Source organism: Monodon monoceros, unplaced genomic scaffold, assembly GCF_005190385.1.
Source record: "Monodon monoceros isolate NGI ecotype Baffin Bay Population unplaced genomic scaffold, NGI_Narwhal_1 Super_Scaffold_3, whole genome shotgun sequence".
In the NCBI taxonomy this organism is placed as follows: domain Eukaryota; kingdom Metazoa; phylum Chordata; class Mammalia; order Artiodactyla; family Monodontidae; genus Monodon; species Monodon monoceros.
Genome location: NW_021703780.1, coordinates 78,314,015 through 78,331,650, shown reverse-complemented (window position 1 = coordinate 78,331,650; position 17,636 = coordinate 78,314,015). Strand labels below are relative to the sequence as shown.

At 41.8% G+C, this 17,636-nt stretch overlaps 1 protein-coding gene across 17 annotated transcripts in view; it reads left to right on the top strand.

Moving 5' to 3' along the window:
- The window catches only part of MAGI1 (membrane associated guanylate kinase, WW and PDZ domain containing 1), a 616,517-nt gene that overhangs the window by 483,826 nt on the left and 115,055 nt on the right, over positions 1-17,636 (top strand). For all 17 annotated transcript variants that reach the window (XM_029243082.1, XM_029243088.1, XM_029243078.1 and 14 more), the window contains one exon: positions 10,278-10,484. In XM_029243082.1, coding sequence (XP_029098915.1) covers positions 10,278-10,484 — 207 coding nt within the window. The remainder of the gene's footprint in view (positions 1-10,277; positions 10,485-17,636) is intronic.

Genomic DNA, 17,636 nt, shown 5'->3' with positions numbered 1-17,636 from the left:
GTATCCTGCTACTTTACCAAAGTCATTGATTAGCTCTAGTAGTTTTCTGGTAGCATCTTTAGGATTCCTTATGTATAGTATCATGTCATCTGAAAACAGTGACAGCTTTACTTCTTCTCTTCCTGTTTGGATTCCTTTTATTTCTTTTTCTTCTCTGATTGCTGTGGCTAAAACTTCCAAAACTATGTTGAATAATAGCGGTGAGAGTGGCCAGTCTTGTCTTGTTCCTGATCTTAGTAGAAATCCTTTAGTTTTTCACCATTGAGAATGATGTTGGCTGTGGGTTTGTAATAATAATATGGCCTTTATTATGTTGAGGTAAGTTCCCTCTCTGTCCACTTTCTGAAGAGTTTTTATCATAAATGGGTGTTGAATTTTGTCGAAAGCTTTTTCTGCATCAATTTAGATGATCATATGATTTTTATCCTTCAATTTGTTAATATGGTGTATCACATTGATTGATTTACATATATTGAAGAATGAAAGCTCCTGCAAGTACGGGTGAGGACGTACTCAAGAAGATCCTTCCCTTCTCGCTCATCTGACTTCAGAGAGCTAAGCACATCTTTTAAGAGTTAAGCTCCTTTCGGAAAGTGTAATTTTGAACCCTGCCAAAGAAGATGTTACTACAGAGGAGAGGTGATCTTCTTTATGTACATTGTGTGACATATGATAGGGCAGACAAGTAGAGTCAACCAATAAAACCTCAAGGTCTGATAACCTTCCAAATATTCTTTCAGGTCCACTCTTTGTTTGGGGTTTAGAATTGCCAGATTGTAAAATTTTAAAGCTGGAAAGGCAGTAGAGCTCATCTCTTCAGAAGACAGAACTGAGATCCAGAGAGAGAATGGTCTAAGACGGGGTCCCCAACCCCCTGGCTGCCGATCGGTATGGGTCCGCGGCCTGTTAGGAACCGGGCTGCACAGCAGGTGGTGAGTGGTGGGCGAGCAAGTGAAGCTTCATCTGCCGCTCCCCATCCCTCGCACTACCGCATGAACCATTCCCCCGACTCCCATCCGTGAAAAAATTATCTTCCACGAAACCGGTCCCTGCTGCCAAAAAGGTTGGGCACCGCTGGTCCAAGACACCAAGGAGAATTGGGGACAAAACCTGGCCAAATGCCCCTGACTCAGGTCATGTCCTAGGCAGGACTGGGATGCCAGTCTTTCCTGAGTCTGCTGCCTGGAAATGGATACTTTTCTTGTAGAATCTCTTACTAGTTTGTACATTCATTCATTTATTCATTAAAGATAAAATGCTGAGCAAAACGAGACATGAGCATTGCCCTTATGGGTCTTACAGTCTAGTTCATGAGACACCTTATTCAAACAATCTCAGAAATAAATATACATTTGTATGTATGTTACAGGTATCAGGATATTTAAAGGAGACCATATGATGGGGAGATTTGATGTCTTTGGGGTTGGGAAATGCTTCCCATGGAGAAGCATTATAGTATTGAGATGAGCTCTGGTGGTTGAGCTGGAGTTAGGTTGCTAGATTTAGCAAATAAAATACAGAATACCAGTTTTGCATTTTATCTGGCAGCCCCACATGGAGTTAGCTTTAGCCTACGTTGGTAGTGGTGGTGATAAGTTGACTGAATCTTAAGGTATATGTGTGATTGTGTGTCTGTGGGGGGGTATGCTCTTTTATTAGTATAAGTATCTTAGAAAATACTGTAATTTTTTGAGGAGTTACACATTATTTTATCAACAGTATGAGATGTTTACGTGGACTTGGGGATTGGTTATCATAAGAAGGAAGTAGAAGATTCAGGTGATGATATTCTTCCTAGGATGACTCCTAGTTTCTGTATTAGAAAACTGGGTAGCTGCTGGCACCGTTTGCTGAGATAAGAAGCGCTGGAAAAGGCCAGATCTGGTGTGTGTGGTGGGGGGAGTGGGGTCAGGAGCTCCATGATGAAATTTTCCACCCCCATCAGCTATAATGCCTGGTATATGACACGTACCCTCCAACAGAGTAGAGGCCCTTCCTCACTGTGTAAGGAACCTAACTATTGCCCCTCAGAAGGTATAAAAGTTGTGAGTGGAGCTCATAATTGGTCTTGGCTCTGCAATTTGAACCAACTTCTCATTCTGTCGCTGGATGGAATCAACATCAAGGCAGGGCAAAGAAGACAATACTAAATGTGTCTTTCCTCCTTGGCCCAACTTCCTGATTGTGACAATGAGCTAACGTATTTGATAAGGCTCTTGAAATAGATCAGCGGCACCATCTCCTTTTTGCCTTGCTTTCTTTTTTTTTTTTTCCTGTTGACATTTGTGCTCAGTAAGACAGGTTGCTGCCTCAGCCAGCCCTTGGGGCTCCTCCGGGAGACAGTTTACAAGGGATGAACTATTCAGTGGGGTGGTTCCAAACATGCCTGTTTTACAAATGCCTCTGGGTAGAAGAGGCTGATTGTACACTTTGAGCCCTGCAAAGATTGCCCCTCAGCATGGAAGTGCGGTGCCAGTGTGACATTTCCAATTGGAGTTATGGGTTGCATATCTCTGCATGTTAATTACAAAGGGGGGGGTGTCAGCCTTCAATAATGGTACTGTTCTGCTTCCTAGAAGGTCTACAGAAATGCAGCTGCCAAGGGTCTACTTTGAGGGGACACGGAGATAAAGCAGGGGTGAAGAGAGTTCTTGTTTGTCATTGAGGAAGACGAGACCATCTGGAGTCCTGTTCTTTGGCAGGCCTCAGCAGCCGTCTGTTGGGATAAGCTCTGTTGGCAAGCTCCACCATGCAGTGTTCTCTGTTGGTAACGAAAGAACCAAAGAAAATCTGTGCGACAATTGTCCATTCCTCTGCCTGTGAAGACGAGAAGGCAGAGGCCAGGAACGTTTCACTTAATTTTCTGCTCAGAGATCCCCAGCAATTCCTGGAGTCGAGAGCATAGATGATCGGGACAGATCCATGTTTAAATGCCAGTCATCACTTACGCATTGTGTGAATCTGTTTCTTCATCTGAAAATGGGAATATTGATGGGTTGTTTTTTTTTTCTGTAGGATTGTTAAAGATTAGAATTAGTGAATGTGTGGGAAGTGACCTGGTAGGTACACAATAAAGGTAACTTTTTGTTAATGTTGTTCTTTATAAATTTATTTATTTATTTATGGCTGAGTTGGCTTTATGTTGCTGCGCACAGGTCTTCTCTAGTTGCGGCAAGTGGGGGCCACTCTTCGTTGCGGTGCGCGGGCTTCTCATTGCAGTGGCTTCTCTTATTGCGGAGCACGGGCTCTAGGCTTGTGGGCTCAGTAGTTGTGGCTCGCGGGCTCTAGAGTGCAGGCTCAGTAGTTGTGCCGCACGGGCTTAGTTGCTCCGCACCTTGTGGGATCTTCCCGGACCAGGGCTCAAACCCGTGTCGCCTGCATTGGCAGGCGGATTCTTAACGCTGCACCACCATGCAAGCCCTAATGTTGTTCTTTAAATACATACTTTGATAGCAATGCCATCTTTTACATAGTAGAGCTGTTATCTGCTCACAGCATCAGGCGCAGTTTGAGACGCTGGGGTTTATTACATGCTACTATTGTGCCAGCACAATGCTGAGTGCTTTATACACATGGTCTGTTGACATCTGTCTCTGTTGGGTGGATAGTAGTCTTTATACCATGAGAACCGAGGCTGGAAAGAGAGAGGTCCTTTACCTTAGGGTGACAAAGCTATTAACTTATTTTGCCCTTTTTTGGTCTTAAATTCAAAGGTAAATGGCACTGGCAAGAAGAAACCTCTAATTATAGGACATGGGCTTACTGTCCTTCTGTGCATTCACATCATAGGTTTGTAGGGTGGAGCGGGTCGGAAAAGGAAGAGTAAAGAGAAAGCGGTGGGAGCCCGGCCACCTCAGGAAGTGTGTGTTGGCTAACATGTGGACTAGGGGATGGTCAGGTTCGTGTCTCTTAGAAATGATGCAGGGAGTCTCTTGTGCATACTCTCTGTAAGGTTTGTGTTTCTCTCATGGCTAGGCTTGGTCTGATGGTGACCAGAGTGGAAATGATTGTTAAGGTGGAGAGTTTCCCTGAAGGGTGGGGTTTTGAATTTAAGTGCCTGGGCGTCCAGGTAGGTGGAGTGAGAGAGTGTATAGGGCGGGTAGAGGCAGTGCTGGTTGGAACTGTGTCAAATGGGGGAGTCCATTATGTGTTGAGCAAGCAACTGGCAAAGTGAAGTGATATGGATCTGAGATCATTCAGATAGAATTGATGGACTGGAGAGAAACTGCTCTGAGTCATGCGATTAAAAACCAGTTCCACATTATAGGTATTGAGGAGCATCCCCAGCTGGGATTTATGTGTACTGTCTCCACTTGTTTGGTTACTCATCCTGCAAAGAATCACTGAGTGACACTGTGCGCCTGGCACCATGTTTGGTTTGGGAATGCAGTGGTGCACAAAACACATGTGGCTCCTGCCTCCTTGGAGCTTACAGCCTAGACGTAAAGACAGATACTGATTCATTAAACAGTCTGACAAATTCGACAGAATTCAAAATTTCAGGCCCCACCTCGACCTGCTGAAAGAGAATCTCCATTTAATATAACTATTATTTGCACAAAGTTTAAAAAACCGATGTACATTTGTGAAGAGCATTTGTGAAGATTATGTTTTAGTCCCATTTTCACCTTCCCAGCATAGTGGCTGGCATAACAAGAGGTTCTTGGTAAGGAAATGAATGAATGAATACTAAATTTGTACAAAGCGAGAGGCTGTATGGATTTGATTTATTCTGGCCTAAAACTCAGGGTTACGGTCCGCCTTCAATATTTTATCAAGCTCTAAAAATTGATTTGCAGTACCCATTAATTTTTAAATGTGTCAGAAAATATTTTCTTTGGCTTCCTCGTGACCAAAGAGTGTGCGTGTTAATTAAGGCCAGCGATGGCTTTCTCTTGCGTCTTCCCTGCTCTCCCCTCCCTCCCCAGCCACCATCCCTGCCGAGTTGTATTGTAGAACCAGTTCTGAAAATAGTAGCCAGGATACTCACATTGTCACTTGGGAGGGAGCCCGGCTACCTCAGATGTGTGCTGGCTAACATGGGGACTGTGAGATGGTCAGATCTCTTAGAAACGATGCAGACTGCCAAGTGATAACCCAAATTAATCTTTTATTCATTTATAATTCTTCAAATGATTTTTATTTAGTACCATTAAGCGATTCATATATTCTTCACAGGAAGTCTCCTGTGCATACTCTCTGTAAGGTTTGTGTTTCTCCCATGGTTAGGCTTGGTCTGATGGTGACCAGAGTGGACATGATTGATAAAGGTGGAGAGTTTCCCAGAAGGGTAGGGTTTTGAATTTAAGTGCCTGGGCATCCGGGTAGGTGGAGTGAGAGAGTATATAGGGCTGGTAGAGGCAATGCTGGTGGTAACTGTGGCAGATGGGGGAGTGCATGAGCAATCTGGCCCTTGGCTGCATGGAAAGACAACGTGGGATCGTGGCATGACCCCATCAGCCAGAAGTGCAGGGTCCAAAACCAGATCCACCCAAAATCAATTCACTCCAAGACCAGTCTGTGAATTGTAGAGGATTTTTGAGGTTTTCTTCTATCCCTCCGGTGTGCATGCCCCTTTATCTGCCCAGACGTTTGCATTGCAACAGCCTTCGGGCACTCTTCTAGATTGGGGCCCAGGTGTTTGTCTGGCAAGGGCTGGGCAGACCAAGGGTAGGAGCCAAAACCTTTGTGCAGAAATCCTTAATTCAGTGAGTGTGTTCCTGGTGAATTTGGTCACACACTTGTCACCAACATTGCCTATAAAAGACAAATCCAAAGAACCAGACCTTACAGTTTGTCAAGCAGCACCTCCCAGTATATCCAGGTTTTAATCAGAAATATTCAGTTTTTAAATGTTGGTCACTGATTCAGATGATTTTTTAAAAAATATCTGCAAAGGCAAATTGAACCCTCTGCCCTTAGAAAACCACGAGATAGACGCTTTTCTGTAAAGGTTGTAGGCAATACGGGAAATTAGAAATACTGGAGAAGTTTGAATAATTACATGGTCTCATACTTATAATACCTTATAGTTTACAGGATGCCTTCAAGAAAGTTACATCATTTGGGCTTCCCTGGTGGCGCAGTGGTTGAGGGTCCGCCTGCCGATGCAGGGGACATGGGTTTGTGCCCCGGTCCGGGAGGATCCCACATGCTGCGGAGCGGCTGGGCCCGTGAGCCATGGCCGCTGAGCCTGCGCGTCTGGAGCCTGTGCTCCGCGACAGGAGAGGCCGCAGCAGTGGGAGGCCTGCGTACCGCAAAAAAAAAAAAAAAAAAAAAAAGTTACCTCATTTGATTTTCATGATAATCCTGTGGTGTTGTTAAAGCTCATGCTACCATTCCCATTTCACAGAGAAAGTGAGACTGAGAGTAAATAACTTGCCCAAGGTTATTTGGTCATTGGCATTGCTTGTTCCTTTACATCAGTAAAGGAATGGTACTCAGTTACCATGTGGCGAGCACTTCAGACACATTGTCTCTTTAATCCTTCCAACAAGGTGTAAGGAACCTCATTTTAAAGATTAGAAGCATACACTATTAACATTAAGTAGCATTTATCAAGCCTCCCTGTAGTGAAGCCTTCTATGTGTGCTAAAGGTATGAAATGGACTGTGTCATTGTATTCTCGTAATAGGCACTCTAGGTAGAAACTCGGTATTCTTAACATTCCCAATTTTACAGAAGAGGATGAAGATTTTTAAAAAAATGGTTAAGTGACTTGGCCAGGGTTATACAACCAATTAGCAGTGAAGTTGGCATTTGAATCCCAGGCTGTCCTCTTCCAAGTTCTTTGTCACTGCCATGTGTCCAGCACTCCCAATGCCTATACATTCGATTAACCCAAATGAAATTGCTGATACTCGACAGTTTGTCTTTTACAACAGCAATTATGTACGGTTCAACCTAATAATATGTGCTTTTATCTGTCTCCAATTGATCTTAAAACTAATTTCTAGAAAGAGGAAACAATGATGAATAAGTGGGTTTTTGGGAGGAGTTTGTAATTGCATTGAGAAATCTGCTAATCGCTTATTAACTTCAGAAAGACCCTGAACTTGACAACTGAGGAAAATCCACACATATTTGGCAAATTTAACTAGAACTTTTCTTTTTCAAACATTTATTTCTGTCCTAAACTGAGGATGCCTAAGTTTTAATTGATTTTTTTTTTTTTGGCGGTACGCGGGCCTCTCACTGTTGTGGCCTCTCCCGTTGCGGAGCACAGGCTCCGGACGCGCAGGCCCAGCGGCCGTGGCTCACGGGCCCAGCTGCTCCGTGGCATGTGGGATCTTCCTGGACTGGGGCACGAACCCGTGTCCCCTGCATCGGCAGGCGAACTCTCAACCACTGCCCCACCAGGGAAGCCCTTAATTGATTTTTAAATGATGGTAGTTTCATGAACATTGCCTTGGCTTAATGGCACTGAAAATGAGTGATAATGATTGCAAAATTATAATTATAAAATCATGAATAAAGGGTCCTATCTTTTAGTCACATCTTTCAGTGTAAGATTCTTATTTGCAGACATTGGTCTTACTTTAACCTCTAAGTCAAAAATGTACATGATGTTTTTGTATAATAGTGATCATAAGGAATTAGAATTAGATTCGTTAGAGGTTTGTCTCATCTTTTGTCCACGGTGAAGATTACTGTGTAAATAGTTAGCTGTTTTACTTACCTAAACCTCACTAACAGTCTTCAGTTCATGAAAATAGTCAATGCTGCGGCTGTGTTCCAACTTCATCAAAGGCACGATTCATCCTTTGGTTGTAACCTCTTTAGAAATGCGGGTTGAGTCTTGGTTCATACATTTGTTCATTCTTCCCTATGCTTTTGTTAGTCCCTGAAAACACACATGGATGCCTTTTCTTCAAGCTAGTTTTGTTCAATCCCTATACCTTTAAGTTGGAAACCTGAAAGAAGTTTTTTGAAGAGGTTGAAATATTACTTTCTGTGAAAGAACTGTAATGATTGAATACAAGCCACCACAATGCACTTACCACGTTTCTATTTGGTTTCCTATAAATTCAAACATGGTGCCTGGTCGTCTACCGCTCTTTTTAACTTGCATTTTCAGGGTTCCCCTGCTGAAACATGCTGTTTACACCACTCTCAAAGAAAGTGGGTGCATATACTCATAAATTTGATGATTCAAAAAATAGTTTAGAGAAATAGTGTTAAGAAAGAAATTTTAATTATAAAGATAAATTTAATGGATATAAATTCTTTATCACCTATGTGTCTCATGCTGAGCAGCATATTACTGTCTCCTTTTTGTGCTTGTATAATAAAATGTGTATTTTATACAATTATGTGCTGAGGTTAGACAATGCGGTAAGATTCTTGGGAAGAAACTGTACAGGATTTGTTATTATTTACAAATTATACCTTACTACGCATAGAATTACAAACGTTACTTAGGCTTTTTTTTGTTTTTTGGCTGCGGTGGGTCTTTGTTGCGGCGTGTGGGCTCTTCATTGGTGGTGCACGGGCTTCTCTCTAGTTGCGGCACGCAGGCTTAGTTGCACCGAGTCATGTGGGATCTTAGTTCCCTGACCAGGGATAGAACCCACATCCTCTGCTTTGGAAGGCGGATTCTTTACCACTGTAACACCAGGGAAGTCCCTACTTACGATTTTTTTTTTTTTTTTTTTGCGGTACGTGGGCCTCTCACTGTTGTGGCCTCTCCTGTTGCAGAGCACAGGCTCCGGACGCACAGGCTCAGCGGCCATGGCTCACGGGCCTAGCCGCTCCGCGGCATGCAGGATCCTCCTGGACCGGGGCATGAACCCGTGTCCCCTGCTTCAGGGGCCACCAGAGAAGCCCCCTACTTACGATTTTTTGAAGGACTCAATATGATCAGTCTTCCTGGCCTAACTCCTTTGATGTGAGAGGGTGAATGGATCAATGGCATTCTGAAGTTGATTTTTTTTTACCATGTAGTCACTGAATATTATTGATTATAAGCTGTATTTTTCAAACTTTGGCCATTCATGACTCACCTTCATGATTTTGTCTATATCTTAACATAGTATCTTGTATTTACTTCAGGTTTTCTTTAAAAGAACTCAATTTTTACCTTAGGTGTTCAAAAGGAAACTCATCGTTACCATTGCTATTAGTTACTCAATTAATTTCTTATTAAATATAGCTGCTTTTTTAAACTTCAGGTTTAACTGCAAGTTTAAAAAAGTCAGTTTTATAAAGTATTGCTTTATCACTTAAGTTTTAGAAGTAAATGTTTTATTTTACTACCATCACTTACTAGTTAGATTTTTCTACCGCACATTAAAAATATACACACATTAGGGCTTCCCTGGTGGCGCAGTGGTTGAGAGTCCGCCTGCCGATGCAGGGGACACGGTTTTGTGCCCCGCTCCGGGAGGATCCCGCGTGCCGCCGAGCGGCTGGGCCCGTGAGCCATGGCCGCTGAGCCTGCGCGTCCGGAGCCTGTGCTCCGCAACGGGAGAGGCCACAACAGTGAGAGGCTCACGTACTGCAAAAAAAAAAAAAAAAAAAAAGAATACACATATTAAAATAAAAATTAAAATGTAAAAACCCATCCAGGCACCACTCAAAGTCACTTAGCACACAGGACAGTCAGACCTGAGGCAAACTCTGGGGGAAGTGGCTAAAAGTGAAAATGGGCACTTACTAAACGAGTGACCCATGAGGGGTGCCACTGTCGACACAAGAGTTTCCTCTTAAAACTGGGTGAGGATTTGTTCCAACCACACATGACCTTGAGAGTCAGGCCTGCCATTCAGTTAAAGAGACGCCACGTGGTGTTCACTTTCCTTTTTAAAAATATATTGCCCTGGTTCCCTCTTGAGGAGTCCCCTTATTAATGGAGGGTGACCTCAACTTTGTTGGCCTGTAAGGGTGCCGGCAGTAATGAATTTGTTATTTTGTGTGCCACTCTCTCTAAATTGGATTCTGCATTATGCTGGTGCGTATATGTAAGAAGGTGACCGATTGAAATTCAAATGTAATGAGGATGAAGCTCTGCCATTCAGCACAGACGCCTTTGTTTTTAGCCCTAGTAGGTTCTTTGCCCCATCACAATGCAGCTTTCCTCCTGGCTTCCGAAATCACCATGTCTAACTGGATAGGACTGACATGTTTTCTAACCCATTCTAGAAATGAAATACAGTTTGTTCTGGTTTTCTAGTTTAAAAAAAAATTTTTTTTAATGGGCTAAGAGATTTGGATTTGCAGTCTTGAGAGAAACAAAGTATTCTTTCTGAAACATGCAAATGTGTCTCTCCATCACCTAGGAAACTATTATGGGACACCCAAACCTCCTAGCCAGCCACTCAGTGGGAAAGTGATCACGACGGATGCCTTGCAAAGCCTTCATTCTGGCTCCAAGCAGTCAACCCCAAAGCGAACCAAGTCCTACAATGATATGCAAAATGCTGGCATAGTCCACGCGGAGAATGAGGAAGACGATGATGTTCCTGAAATGAACAGTAGCTTTACAGGTAAAGACCTGATGATGTTCTCCCTCGGTGGACTTAGGGAAGGAGGGCTGGGGGAGGCTTTTGTGAAGAGTTACAAGAAGGTTTCTATTCTTAGGAGGAATTTGGAAGGATCGCCAGAATTCAAACTCTGACCACATGGTGCTTGGGGAAGAGATGGTCTTTTCCCTGGTCTGTTTTTCATGCTTCTTGGCAAGAGTATTTTAACTTCACCCAGCTATCTTAAAGGGGCAGGAGGGCAGTCTTTGTGGAAGGAAATCAAGAATAATCAGCATCCTTTCTTTCTGTTCAAAATGATATCCATGAGAATCTTTTTTGTTCATTCATTACTTAGTCTTGACACTGCTCCATCATAATTATGGCTGATTGCTTGTAAAGACAAATAGGAGAATTTGTTTAATAGTTTAATATCACTTGATGCTGTGTGGAAGCCTAGCAGCATCCTTTTTTCTCATACCTTTGCAAGTAGAGATACAGTGGAAATAAATCATGTGTTAACTTATGCAAATTGTACTATATTCCCTAAGAGGGAAAAGATGAAAAAGTAATAAATACTATAAGATTCTATACTGCATATGTATTTTATATTATATAGCATATGTTACTCATTGCATTATATTTTTATATATACATTCAGGGCTATCTACGCCCAAGCTTAGGTAGGCTGTATTTTATGAGGGGATCTTGAAGGACAAGTCCTCTGAATAAGGATGTACAGGTTAGGAATTGCACGTTCCCTGGAGGCACCATTCACAGAGGCTGTGATATACGTTCCTTGGGTTAGTGCAGTGACCCAGAACTGTTCAGTAATATTTTTGACTCTTTGGGGGTTTGACCTTATATAGTAACTCACAGTGTCGCAGCTGAATAAGACATGAGCTACTCGTCGATAATGTTGTGACTTTGAAGACCGCTTGTTTTTTCTGCTTTTCCTATACTTATTTTCTTTGATATTTTAGAGTTACAGTTCTGTATTTTCCTCCTTGTGCTGCCAAGTCTACTAGGATATTTAGAAAAAAGTTTGTGTTTGTTGAATGCTTTCTCCTGCCTGTATGGGCCTTTCTGAAGCCTAAAATTTTTCAAGGCAACAATTTGAAAAAAATTTTGATGACTTATCATCGTAACGGTAACCCAACCCTTCCATAAGAAGCACTAGGGAAAGGAGGAGTCCTGGCTTGCTGTCCTAGCTTTGTTCATGGTAGCTGTCTTGTTATGAACATAGTCTCTAACTGCTCTCATCTGTAAAATGACTGGTTAGGATCAGATCACATCTAGGTTCCCCCTTTCAGCTCTAAGAATTCGAGTCCAGGAAAATTTCCATTTTCTCAATTAGAATGGATTAGGCCAGTGGCTGACCTACAGTTGCAATATCTGGAATAAATTTACCCATTGCTACATATTTGTTTATTGAAATCAGTTAATTTCATCCACTTCAAAATATTTTATCCGTTTATAGTAGTCCTCACCGAAATAAAAGCAGATTATGAAAAAGAAAAAGTCAATACTTCCTGGAAAAAAAAATAGCCACTATTTTAATGTCTTGATCTTCCAACAAATAAGAATAGCAAATTATGATATAACCCAAAAATATAGATGTGGTCACAGAAATAGAAAGACCTTGGGGGTAACATGCATCGAAACAGTTCCTGCCAAGCTGACTGGATGGTCCCCAAGAAGCATGGGTGCCTTTATTTGTCCTCCATTAACTAAGTAGATTTCTCGGTACAAAGCAAGAACAGAGTAGGGATAGTTTGAGTGTAGGTCTTGATGCTTTTCCAATTTCTAACCACTGTAAATCTCTGTCTCTAGAAGCCAGGCCTCAGAAAATCTGACCTCATAACATCCCTACTTGAACTCCTGGTGTTGGGGAAAAAAAAAAAAAAAAAAAACCGCCTGGGCCTGGGTCATCATTGCTAAAGGCAGTCTGATCATTAGTTTCTGCACAAAAAAAGAAAGCCAAGTGGCGCCTGATGGGATGCATGGAGAGAGACTTGATTCTGAGATATACAAGTGATAGGGCATCTTCAGTACGGAAGGGATATTTTGAATAAATGCCTCCTCACTTACCAAACTACAAGTATGACAGCTGACAACATGTCATACCCTGACTCATGTGAATTCTTTCAAATAATTGAGACTACCCAGTCTGTGATATGTGTATCAAGCTAGCTGTGTCAAAGCATCTTGCGCTCCGAACCTCTTTAAGTAGCAATCCACCAGCTGCTTCGAGCACAGAGTGGCAGTACCATAATGAAGTCTTGACTCCTGGTTGAGCCATTTGTGATAGAGGCATGAGTGTCAGATTCAAATGTACAAACACTGTGGAGCTATTTAAAATGATATTTACCAGGATATTTTTAATAACAGGCTCTTGGTACGATCTCAGCTGACTTCTGCTTGGTTCTTTTGAAAGGGACACAAAATGCCTAAATAACATTAGCACTATCTGCTGATAAAAGAGCAGGGAGTTGAAGGCCAGGAGCATCCTGGGGAGGTCGCTTCTGCCTTCCTTCCTTCCTTCCTTTCTGCAACCAAAGATGGAGGCAGGAGCTGAGTAATGAGAAGTCCTCCCAGATTCTCACCGTAGAACTTGACTATTGAACACAAGGCAGTAGGACAGTCTCCTACAAGTTATGCCCAAATTACAGACCTAAAGGAGGCCCTGGAGAGAGAACACTGTTAATTTGTGCTTCATGAAGGTAGACTTACACTGTTCGGCAAAGCACACAGTTATTTATACAAATAAATTAAAACATTTGTGAAAGTATTTTATTCATTATAGACAACTTGAAAAATATATAACAAACCACCGCAACTAAAAAGTTGCTGATCCATCCATTAACCACCTCTAAGAGACACCAAAAATGTTATTTAATTGTGTTCCTAAGCTTGATTTCCCAACAGCCTCCCTATTGTTGCACATTAGATTGCTGATGCTTCTTTTTCATTAGCAGTTAATGGTAAGATATTGCTTTAGAATGTCAAGAGATAATGATATTACCAAAAGAGCTAATGGTTCCCCAGTGCTCTGTGGCAGGCACTTTGCTAAGCTCTCATGCATATACTAGGGAGGTCTAATTGCTTGTCCAGTATCGCAAAGCCAGTGAGGACGAAAGCTGTCATTTCAGCCCAAAAAGTCTGACTCCAGAATCTGCGTGGCTCATCCACTGTGTCATTTGTGTTTTAAGTCAAGTTTATTAGCCCTTTGTAGCCTCAAAGGTTTTGAGTGGTTATGTACACAGTGAGGGAACCACATAAATCTGAATGCATGTGTAATTTAAAATAAGCTCCAGAATGTATATTTGACATGAGCTCATGTTGTCAGAGTCACCTTCAGATGCTCCCAAGTGTGTCAGTGTATGTAAATGCTGGGAAGCTTCTGATTTACCGTGAATGAACATGTTTTGCATGTTCATTTATGGTTATGAATCATTTTCACAGGTATCCTGTAAGCCTCCTGGAGATCGTGATAGGCAGCCTAAGTATTATCTTCCCCATTTTGCAGATGAGAACACTGAGGAATAGTGTGTGTTAATAAGCTCACTAGACAATGCAAGAATCCAGCCTCCTGTTTGCTTACGCAGTCTGTGTTCCAGTAATTCATTCTACCGGTCCTCTTTGGATGCATTGGCAATCTTTCGTAAGAGAGTGACAGCAGTGCTCTTAAATGTTTGGTAAATTAAATGAAAGAGTTTTTGAAGTCAGAGCATGTGTAAAGTCAAAGCCATGATTAGGACTATGAAATTTTGGAATCTGCCCTATGTGTGCCCCAATCTCTCATTTTTGGACTTCTGATTTTCTTTCAGAGAATGAGATTGTTTTAAGGTTCTCCCGAACTAGAAGGAAGAAACGGAAAACCAAACATATCAAGTTGTATACATTAAATATCTATCACCTTTTTTAAACAATTAACCAGATGGGAGGAATTCTCTGACAATGTACATGTGTATCAAATCATCACAATGTGAATTTTAAATATCTTACAGCTTTGTCAATTATACCTCAGTAAAGCTGAAAAATTAATATCTATAGCTTTTTGTATGTCAATCATATGTAAATAAAGCTTTTTTTTTTTAAAGAAGACACTGAAAACATAAAATATATTTGGATAATTTAAAATAAGGTCTAGTTGCTGGAGGGATTTCTTATTTCTCTAGTAAATTAAAATTACATATATATTTTTTCAGTGAGCTAATATTCCCTTCATGTAGTCGAGGTTTTGAAGTACCGGCAGGACTTTTTCCTCCCCCCTTCTTCCCCTCCCCTTTCCATGAATCGTGTACCTTCAGGATTAAACCAAGTTGTTTCTCTTTTCATATTTAGCGGCCCACCTGTGGCCACCACCCTTTTCCTGTTACATCCAGTTTCTATTAAAATAGGTTAATTAAAATGTTTCAGTAAAATTATTGGAATGTCTACTATTGTCCCAGCACTTCTCTGACTCTTAAATATCATATTAATAGATGATCACTGACCTCGACCCTTGGTGTTTCCAGTAGCACATCCAAGTCCTGAGCTCTGTTGAGCACTCACTGAGCTCCAGGCACTTTTGCAGGCGTTTTTCATGTAGTTCCCTTTTTGTGGTGTGTGTGTTATGCCCATTTTACAGATGAGGAAACAAATGCTCAGAAAGGTAAAGTCTCTTCTAAAGTCACACAGTTAGAAGTAGGCACACTATGATTTGTTCTCTGGTTTGCTGTCAAATCCATCCTTTTTCTGCCTATCTGTAATGAATTGGCAGCCTGAGGGCCAAATCTGACCTGCAAACAAAAATTAATAATAACAACTTTAATGAATAAGATGATGTTTACTGTACTGAGTGCTTTACATAAACTAGTCCTCCCCACAACCTTATGAGGTAAGTACTGTTATTATCCCCACTTTACAGATAAGGAAACTAAGGCACATAGAGGTTGAGTGTATTTCCCAAGTTAGCCAAGAGTAAAGCCAGGATTCAAACTCAAGCATGCTGGCTTCAGAGTCAGTGCTTATAATCACTATCTTTCATTTTCTTGCTTGTGCTACACCACTTTAGTTTTAAAAGGAATTAGGATTGGAAAATTAGAAGGTTTTGCATAAAAATATAGATTTCCACCTTCTCTTGAAAAAATCAGAAATCCGGAAACCCTGAGTACAGTTTTCCCCGGGATGCTAATTGTCTGGCGCTGAGTTCTCTGCTCCTTTCAGAAAGGATACACCCTCTCCAGTGTTCTAGACATACATCATTTGTGTCTCCGACCTGGCATCAGTGGTCATAGGAATTTGTACCCCGAGGCTGCACCGTACCCTGTCACATTGCCAGCTGAGCAAAACCCCTCCTAGAAGCTCAAGGTTCTAGTGATTTTTTTGTTGTTGAGCAATTTTTGTATCTCTGTCTTCAAAGTGTAATGCTTGTACTTGAATCTCCATCACCTGGGTGCTCTCAAAATACACGTTTTTGAACCTAATTCCAAATCTGTTGTCTGAAGTAGGGAGCCATGTCTGCATTTTAGCAATCTCTGCATGGACTTCACTGGTAGCACAGTGGTTGACTCCACACGCCCAATGCAGGGGGCCTGGGTTCGTCCCTGGTCAGGGAATTAGATCCCACACGCATGCTGCAACTAGGAGTTCACATGCCACAACTAAGGAGCCCACATGCTGCAGCTAAGGAGCTGGCGAGCAGCAACTAAGGAGCCCCCATGCCACATCTAAGACCTGGTGCAACCAAATAAATAAATAAATATTAAACAAAACAAAACAAACAAACAAAAATCTCTCCAGGTGATTCTTACATACACTTAAGCTTAAGAAGGGTACCTTCCAATGATGTACCAGAAATGAATACATTTTGGCTCCTAGAGAATTAAGGGTGGATCTCTTAATTCTTGCCATGTTTTGAATTTTTGCTATTGATTAGTAATTTCAAAATTTTTCTTCCATAGTGGCCTAATTTCCCCTTTTTCCTTCAAACTTATAGTTGTTGTATTAACCTGCACTCATCGGTGCAAACTGCAAAATCAACTCAAATCGGTTTCAGCAGGAAAGGGAATTTAGGAGATCAAGCAATTGAAGAGGCCAGGAGTACATGAAATCAGAGAGGCTTCATCAGGGGTATTAGGTGACTTTCTCTGTATTTCATCTCTGCTTTCCTCTACATGAGTTTAATTTTCAGACAAGTCTTGCCAAGCTTTACAACATGGAAATCTATCAGCTTAGTAACTTCAGCATCAAGAGGCTACCTCTTGCTTGATAGTTCCAGAAAGCACTTCCATGCCTACATTAGTTTGCCTTGGACCATGTGCTTGATCCAGTCATAAAGGCAAGAGTGATATGGGTGTGACTTGGGCCCACTGCATGAACTTGGAGTGGGTATAAGTCAGTCCCCACCTGGACCACATGGACCTTGAATGGAGGAGATGATTTCCAAATGGAGATCCGAGCGGTTGTACCAGAAGACGAGGGGATAGATGCAAGGCAGGGAAAGGCCACTCGGCCTCGTCAACGGCGGTGGATTTTTGGTGGAGGTTGTTATTTAATAGGCTTGACATGTCCTCTAGCCAACTTTTGGATTACCTTTATTCTCATGTGTGTTGTTGGGAGCTATTGATCGGGGGAAGATTTGAAAAGAGCCTTTTATTATTCCTCAGTCTGCTTTGAGTAAATCAGAAATGTCTGCAGAATTACTGTGGGAGATAGAAAATGACTACATCCCCAGATTAATATGTTTTAAAGCCCCATGGAGATTGAGAATGTCAACAATGCCGTTTGTGGAGACTTCGATGACATCACCTCTTGATGTTTCTAGTTAATAAGAAGGCAAGGAGACTCAGGTACTTAGAGCCTTCAGGACTCAAGTCAAAGCAGTCCACCAACACAATACTGTTCTGGAGGTAACTGTCCTGGTTTTCACAGTAACATTCTCCTCACTTTTCCCAAGGAGGCTAGAATCTGACTCAGTGGTAGAGCTGTCTTTATATTCTAAACTTTTTGGAATTGATTTTTCTCTTGCCTCCAAAAGTCCTCTTCAGTCATGAAACCAAATGATACCTACGGGATGAGAGTGCAGCTCAGTCTGTGACCTGATGGCCTTCTTAGTTTAAGGGACTTGAGGGTTTGAGTCATGCATGTGTTTCTTCTTTGATATTTCCAAGATTGTGAGCAATTCATTATTTG